This window comes from Eublepharis macularius, chromosome 5, assembly GCF_028583425.1.
Source record: "Eublepharis macularius isolate TG4126 chromosome 5, MPM_Emac_v1.0, whole genome shotgun sequence".
Taxonomy (NCBI): domain Eukaryota; kingdom Metazoa; phylum Chordata; class Lepidosauria; order Squamata; family Eublepharidae; genus Eublepharis; species Eublepharis macularius.
The window spans coordinates 60,145,918-60,154,843 of record NC_072794.1 but is presented as its reverse complement, the minus strand read 5'-3'; the positions used below and the strand labels follow the sequence as shown (position 1 = coordinate 60,154,843).

The following is an 8,926-nucleotide window of genomic DNA, read 5'->3' as shown; positions in this document are numbered from 1 at the left end:
CACAAACCTTTATTCATTGGATTTATTTAGTAAAAGTAGATTTTTTTAAAAACACCACTAATTAATAAAGGTGGAATATTAAAACACTGCTACATTTGTATGAGAATTCCAACTGCAGTCTCTTGTGCTATTGGTTCAGATCTAAGGTGCTAAATCAGAAACAGGCACGGAGTATCCTTTTTTGCATAGGCCATCTGCATGCTAGTTGCCAATAGGCCTGGAGAAAAATGTCCTGTCCCTTTAACAGAGATTTAATAGAATGCTATTTACCAAGTGATGTTGTATACCTCCCTGCCATGAAAAGCCATGTCCATTCCATACATTAAACTGCTGTTAAAGGGACAGGACATTTTTCTTCAGGACTGTTGGCAATCCTATATAGAAGCCATGCCAATCCTGAAGCCACACATGACACTGAGTTCTGTAATCTGAGCTCCCAACTCCAGAGATCATGAGGGTGGAGACTGGGGGAGAGCTCAGCAAGGATGAATTGATTTCTGTAGTCTGGAGATCAGTTGCAGTTCAGGAGAACTCCAGGCCCCACATGGAGGTTGGTAATTCTACGTAGGAGGGGGGTTCTTCCATTGTCTTCTTGCTGTGTCCCCAACATGAAACAGCCCTGTGGATCTGCCCTTTTGCCCTAACAGGATAAATGTAGAAGTATTCTAGTTGTTATATGAAAGCAGTGTATTTTTCATATACCTGTATTCACTTGAAACACAACTACCTGCTTTCTATCATGAAGCATGGACGTAGACAGTTCTTGGTTGCTGTTTAGCTGGCATATGCCAATGCTACAACTGAGTAGAAGGAGACCACGCTGCAGTTAGGTGCAACACAGAATCATGATCTCTGGAGGGATCATTTGCACAAGCATGCACAACTCTCAACTTAAGTTTACAAACTGGGCCAAACCAGAACTGCAACACACTGGTGCATCACGAACAATGCCCCCTCGTTATAGCCCCTGTGTTTGCCAATTGGCCCCAGGAGAGATGATATCAAGTGCTGGTCAGTGTTGGTATTATATGCATTGGTGTTGTTTATCAGGCATTTGTGATAACACAGGTAGCCATTTGCATTCCATGCACTTGGCTGCAAGCTCATTCCACAAAGAGAGACATTGTTGGAATTGACTAAGCATGCTTATGCATGCATCAGGCCAGAGTTAAGCAATGTGGGTTTTGTTTTGATATGGGGGACATAGGAACACAAAGTCTCTCTCTTGGCATAACATTTTACTAGTTCTCAGCACCAGGGAATGCATAATTTAAAATATACATGCATTTGAGTAAATTAGTTCATGCAAATAAGCAATGGTATTTCTAATCCTTAGGGAGGCTGCAAATCTTTATCTGAAAGCACTTTGGACAAGAATCTCAAGACCAGGCCACTTCTAAAAGCACCTCAGTATCTCAAGATGGTCCCCAAGCAATGAGGTGCCCAAAATTTACACACAGAGCATTTATTTTAAAATACCAGGCCATCATACTACATATACCCCTGATCTCACACGCAGTGTGCAGGTGATGAAAACACTTAAAATGTACAGTGTGAAAATTATTTGGTGCATATTGAGTAGGGATTTTTAAAAAATGGAAATAAAATTATATACAATCCCATGCCTTTGCAGAAGTCTTTTCAGAGTTCCAGTACCAACCTGAAAGGATTTAGATCCATAAACCATAAGTACACAAACAATCCTTTTTGCTTTTCCCCAGTCACTTTTATCATAAAATCTACTAATACTTCTAAAAAGCCAATGAATGGAAGTTTAATTTAATAACCAAGCTTCTGATGATCTTAGGTTAGTAAGGCAGGCAGGAAGCTTTATAGTGGTTTTAAGCCGAGAGGCGTCAAAACACTGCCATCAACCCCCACAGAGCCTCCTTTAGCTCACGTGGCTGGAGGGACTTGCTTCTTCCTTTCTGGGTAACAGTTTTGTCCCCATTAATAAGCCACAGCAGCTGTATATACATTGAATAACTTGTTATCAGGAGGCCAAATGAATGCCTGTTACATGCTTAAATGTATTTCAGAAATGATTTCAACTATCCCATTTGAAAAGGAAGGTGGCATGCACAGAAATCATTACACTGATTTTGTTTTTTCAAATGGGACATATTTAACCCCTCCAGGCCTAACTTACATCCTGAAAAATCTTCATCAACACATTTTGTTGAAAAACATCCATAGAAGCCTCATTCTATGCAATCAGAAACAATTCACACCATGTTCAATAGGGTCTATTCCCAAGCATACTCTTGGAACAAGTCCCAGTGTACAAAATGGGGCTGACCTCCAAGCAGGTATGATTAGGATCAGGCTGCAGCTCCGATGCCAAGGTGGTATACCTGTGTGGGGACTATACCATTTCAGACTGAAAGTGGGTATTGTCATGACTGAATACTCTTCCAAAACAAAAGAAATTCTGCTCTATATAGAGGATGCATGTCTGGGAGATGACTAATTTAGATCCTTTCTCTCTGACATTTATAGTTTCTGTGCACTGGGATCGGAGAAATATTCAATCACGTAAGCCTATTGTGAAGTTTGAAATGGCGGCAGACACAGGTCTACCGCCTTGCTGAGAACCAGGGCTTTGGGGAGTTCTATACATGTGGTTTGTACTGTGTTTCTGGATTTATAAGCTCACTCTTCATCTAGTGAAAGTATTACGTTCCGTTTTCCCCTTTCAGTTCATGTTTTTTTATCTGGCAATTATTTACAAGGATGTGAAGTAACTCTGGGATCAGGGATTTGGTACAGAGAGAACAAATTCTTCTGTAGTTTCAAGGTCCAGTGGTTTCAGCTGATTCAGGGCTCACTTGCCACTGTGCAGCCCACATCTTCAGGACAAAAACCAGAACAGCTCATGTGCTTGCTTTGCCACAAATAGTCCCCTGGCTAATGCCATTCTCTAGGTATTGGCTGGAAGAATCTATGCTCCTGCTGAGCACTGTGGAAGGGATCCTGGAAGAACGTCGCTCCTGGTTTTTCTCCTCAGCGGAGCAACAAATCATCCGCCTCATGGTACTTGACATCTCCTCATCTTTGTAAGAGTAAATAATCGGATTCATGACAGAGTTCAGCAGAGCCAGGAGAAGGAACCACCTCTTTACATTCTGAACCTCACACTGAGCACAATTCAAGCCATCGAGGAGCAAAACTATGAGACCAGGAGTCCAGCACACAACAAAGGCACCTATCCAAAGGAAAAAGAGAGAGGTTAAAAAAATAAAACTGTAACTATGTCTGCATAATCTTTAAGGCATTTCTCCAACATGTAAACATTTCAAAATGCACAAGTTTAAGACAAGCCCAAGAAACTTCCAAAGGGAGTCCAAAAGGAGGGAAGGCTGGGAACTATAGTTACCAACTGTCAGGTAGGGCCTGGAGTTGAACTGTAATTACAACTCATCTCCAGACAAGAGGGGATAGCAACTTTGAATGGGTGGACGCTATGGCATTGCATCCCCACCATGCTCCCTGCCTCCCCAAATTCTGCTTTCCGTAAGCACCACCTAAAATCTTCAGTAATTTTCCAAGCCCCAAGATGGCAACTCTACCAAGAAACTCTCCATTGTGCCCATGTAAGCCCCCCCTCCCTCAGGAACTGGGTGGTTTACAGTGCAATCCTAAACAGCATGGACTCTATGACATCACATCCTTGTTTAGCTTCCTCCCCTCCCCAAACTCCACCCCTCCTCAGGTACTGCCCTCAAATCTCCAAGAATTTTCCAAGATGGAGCTGGCACCTCTAGTTACACCCTTCTAAGGGCCAAGCTAGAAGTGATGAATTACACTTGAATGACAAGTGAACAGACTCACATGTATTCCTACGTGGAGTGCAAGTGAACAGGGAGGAATACATGTGAGTCTGTTCACTTGCCATTCAAGTGTAATTTGTCACTTCTAGCTTGGCCCTAAGCCTACCAGAAACAACAGACTTAGAAAAGCGTGATTCTGTTTAAGACTGACTGTTAACCAAGCAGGGGAAAAGTCGGTGAATGAAGGTTAGTAGTTGAGGGAGAAACTGTTTTGTGAGGAACTGGCTAAGATTTTCTGAGGTCTTCTTAACATCTTGTACGTGTTGTATAAGCTGTAGATCGTAACCTAGCATCTGTGTTGCCCAAATGATTGGAACTGAATTCTTTTTGCATTGGAAACATCCAGCACTTTGGTGTATTGGAGAAGTGGGCTTTGGCTCACCACAAAGCTTTTGCAAGCAAGAACCAGTTATTCAACTGAACTCAGAAACCGTGATATAAGTTTCTGTTCTCTGTTATGCTTGGAAGTTTAGCTATATACATCTTTGTGGTGTTGTTCTGAATAGTGGAGCGTTTAGAGGTAAAGAAATTCTGTTTTAAATTAATTTGTCTTACAAATTCTGTTCCTGATTTACACCCCGTACAACTCATGCAAGCATAGATTATAACTGCATAAATCTCCAGCTACGTATCCCTCTTGCACTTCCAATGGCTGTTAAACAGGTGGGGGCAGTGTTTTTTTATGGGAAAAGAGGTGGTGGAATTCACTGGGTACCATATGCGCACACGCAAAGCGTGCGTTCCTGGGACCACACAATGACATCACTTGCAGGAAGAGATGTTATCATGCAGGCCATGGCCGGCCCAGGAGCGCTCCCACGCTCCACAGGGGGGCCAATTTGGGCCCAAATCGGCCTGGAACGTGCTGCTGCCATGCGGGAGAGCACTTCTCTGCCTGGCAGCAGCCCGATCCTGGCTGTTTCGGGCCCAAATACCCACCAGTCATGTGGGTATTTTTAAGAGGTGCTGGCTGAAAAAAAGCCTTGGGTGGGAGTGAGGCAGAAAGCAATTGAGTACCTCTCCACTGCGTATCCAGCTCCACCCAAGACCCTCCTTCCTTTAATTTCCAATTACCACAGCCAAGGGTGGGGGGGGTGGCTGGGGGGCAGCAACAGCTGGGCATCTTCCCGTTGTTCCTGGCCTCAGGACCATCTATAAAAAGTGTTCTTAGTTGTTTTTCTATGTTGTTAGCCATTAGGCTTTAGGAGGCTTTTTAATGCAAATTGCTTCAACACCTGCGTTGAAATTCAGCATTTATATTTGTGGATAGTGCTACCATACTTTTCTCTCTAATTGCAACTCAAAACTGCTTACATCATCCCCCTCTCCATTTTATCATTGCAACAACAACCCTGTGAGTAGGACTGTTAACTCCAGGTTGGGTAATTCCTGAAGATTTTGGGGGGTGGAGCCAGGGGGAAGATGGGTTTGGTGAGAGGAAAGACATCAGTGGGTTTATAATACCATAGATTATTCCACCCTCCAAAGCAGCTATTTTCTCCAGGGGGACTGATCTCTGTAATCTGGCAATCAGTTCTATTTCCAAGTGATCTCCAGGCCCCCTACCTGTAAGGTAAGTTCTGTTGATTAGCCCAAGATCACCAAGTGAGCTTCCATGGCAGTGTGTGTCTCCCAGACCCTAGTCCAGCACTCTAACCACTATACTTGCTGGTGAATATCATAAAATAAACAGTAAGCTTCCAAGCTGCAAGCTGAGCTGGCTACTATTCCAAATGGTCCTCTGTATACTTCCTCCACATTAAAAACCATATGAAGCTGCATACTCCACATGTATTGATGGAAGAATCCTGCCAAGGCTGTACAGAGGCTGGGACTGCAAGGGTGCAGCAGAGATGGAGGTGGGGTTGCCAACAGTTCTGGAGGAAAAAAGTCCTGCCCCTTTAATAGAGGCTTAGTGGGATGCCATGAAAAGCTGCAGTTGCCCATTTCCACACATTAAGCCACTGTTAAAGGGACAGAACATTTTTTTCCCCCAGGCTGGCTGGCAACACTAGTTGGAGATGACTACACTGTGCATGTGGACCTGCACACGCCATTCACAACTACCACATTGACAATCATAAAAGGATGCTATTTGGATTATCCTTGGCCTTCTTCCGCCAAAGCTCTTGCCCAGCATCTCCAAAGCTGCTTTTTAACCACTTCCCTTTAAGCGCACAGTAACTGGTTTCTCTCTCTGGCAGGCAAGGCCCTGTGATGACATCACCAACCGGCCAGCTTGTTTCAGTCAGACTTGCAGAGGCCTCCCTGGAGTCCTGCCGCTGGACCCTCCCCCACAGGATTCTTTCCTGCGTGCTGCTCTGGCCACCACACGTCAATCATACCGTGCAAGAGGAGAGGCTGAGAGGAAGTAACAGTGATGAGGTGGGGCAAAGAGAAGAAAAGGAGATTGGAGAAACGGAGAAGAGCTAAGCCAGGGTCACATCATGCTTCCCTCGGCAGCAACATGTCTAGTTTGTCATTCTGTGCTTCTCAATGCAAAAAACCCAAGGAAGCTTCTCACAAACCAATATGCACTTAGCTGAAACCACAATTGCCGCCTGACATACAAAAATAGAAAATTACAGCCCTGAACAGAAAAGGAAGATGGTAGAAGATACTCAGAGGAAATGCTGCTCATTTATTTTAAAAGCATTCTCTTTGGGAAGGCTTTCACCCCGCCCCTCCCCCTTTCTCCAAAAGCATCCAAACAAGTATTTCAGCAATTATGCCTATGGAACAAGGGAAGCACACCTCTAGCAGACTGAGCGGCATCCCGTGGCCAAGCAAAAATAATGATTGAAATGCATTTCAAAAGTGACCTTTTCTAGTATACAGACCACACTGTATCATACTACTCTGGTAAAGCATTAATCTGTATAGAATATTCAGCTATGAATCAGCTATTAAATCCCAGATCAGACATGAACTTGCTGCTTTTTGGAGAATCCCATTTCTCAGCTCCATTGCCCTAACAGTAAAATGGGAATAATAAGAAATCCACTTTGTGATCAAAGCTATGTGTAGCTCAATGTTGTACTCCCACTGCATGAACACATAAACCAAATCTTGCACCAACCAATCACAAAAACCAGCCTGGCACCAAATTTTTCCCTCATCTTGAATAGCCTGTGCAGAGGTTATGTCCAAGTGCCACATTTTAGACATTGTGAGATGTTCAACTATATTATATGTAGTCAACACGCTGTGTGTCATGGTAGGGGGGCATAATTTTGCTGTAGAAGAAAGAGATAATCATGAATAAAGACTGTTAGTCACTGTTTTTAAATTGCTGACTGCAGGCTTCAACTCTGATATATAGTGATTGCACACCTTACTAAAAACCATGTGTGTGTGTAGGAGCTGAAGAGGAGAACATTACAGTTCAGAAAATCTGCAAGTTGGCAGCTACAATCAGTCACCCAGAACTGGACAAAGCAATGAAAACAATAAATTGAATTATGGCTGTGTAAATTGTGGTGTATTATGTCACTGAACAAGGTGACAGCATTCAATCATCTTTAGGAAAGAAAATCATTCACACAACAATCATTTATCAGTGCCTGATAACCTTTTGTCCTGTGTTACACTGGATGAGTGTGTAAGAGAAGAAATTTCACACTGTGCACCAAGATTCACTGGAAAAGACAATGCCAAGAAAGGTGGAAGGCAGAGGAAAAGAGGAAGACCCAAAATGAGATTGCTTGATTTAATAAGGAAGCAAGCCACAGCCTTTACTTTGCAAGATCCGAGTAAGGCAGTTAATGACAGGACATTTTGGATGTCATTAATTGATAGGGTCGCCACACACACAGACACACACACAATATTTAGATATGATCGGAATAGTTATGCCATCCATTATTTATATTTATGCATATTGATATCTGGCCCTGACCTGGATAGCCCAAGCTAGCCTGATCTCGTCAGATCTCGGAAACTACCAAGGATGTCCAAGGTCATTACGCAGAGGTAACCGATTGCAAACTACCTTTGAACGTCTCTTGCCTTGAAAACCCTGCAGGATCACCACAACTCGGCTGCAACTTGATGACACTTTCCACCACCACCACGTGTATTGATATTTGTATTAGTTATATATTTGTAATATAAAAAGCTGAAGGTTGAAAAGGCTGTTTGAGACATGGACATGACAGGTTAAACACAAGGTGAGCTGTATTCATAGAACTGTTCAATCTGTGCTTTGACAAATCACTTTCCTGTAACCTACATCACTTCTATTTACACACAAAAAAGATCCACATTTTAAATGTTCCTGTACATTCTTTTCCACCAGAACCAATAACTAGCTTCTGTATTCCACATTCCAGCAAGTGTAGTCTCATAACTTTCTAAACAGCCATCCGAATCACATGTACCACATCAAACTATCACTTTAAGCTATATTTGAAAACAGTCTCTTCTTTTTTTAGGAGTTACATTTCGGTTCAAATATAAGCATGTTAGGGCCGATTACCAAACACTCTTCAGCTTAGCAAACTGAAAATCATGTACTGACTTGCCTGGAATGTCAGATCCTTTTTCAAAGTTTAGTTTGCATTTTAGTCAGGATGCTGCTGAAAGAGGGGTCTGTAAACAATGAGGCCTTTAGAACATCCTTCTGTTTCCAACAGCAACCAACCAGATGCCTGGAAACTCACAAGCCCCGCACAATGGCTGTCCCCTGTTCAACCCAGGCACCTTGCATAAAAGTATATAGCTTAGTACATAAAGGTTCCTATTTAGCTGTGATGGCTGAAGGGACACATTCACATCTGAAAACTCTATTAAGTGCTTTTTGAAATCTAGAGATCATTTCCAATAGTGAAATCAATACACTGAATTCAGTAAGATTCAGCTCAATAAGATCAGTTCAATAAGATCCATTCACAGTAGTGAATTCCCTAAGTTACTAATGTGTAGCGTGAATTTGTTTTTCATTTTCTCAATGCCAGACCTTGCTGACAATTAGGGTAATGAGCCTCCAGGTGGGACTAGAAGATCTCCTGAAATTAGTTTTTTTATTCTAAAAAAAGAGTTGCCAGTGCTAACTGCCACCTTAGGGACTCTATTTGGGTGCCAGGCAGCATAGCAAT

At 42.8% G+C, this 8,926-nt stretch overlaps 1 protein-coding gene across 3 annotated transcripts in view; it reads right to left on the bottom strand.

Annotated features, from left to right (window-relative positions):
* Positions 1-1,225: 1,225 nt before the first annotated feature.
* Positions 1,226-8,926, bottom strand: part of LPAR3 (lysophosphatidic acid receptor 3) — a 52,056-nt gene continuing 44,355 nt past the window's right edge. For all 3 annotated transcript variants that reach the window (XM_054981680.1, XM_054981681.1, XM_054981682.1), the window contains exon 3: positions 1,226-3,205. In XM_054981680.1, coding sequence (XP_054837655.1) covers positions 2,874-3,205 — 332 coding nt within the window. In that variant the 3' untranslated portion in view covers positions 1,226-2,873. The remainder of the gene's footprint in view (positions 3,206-8,926) is intronic.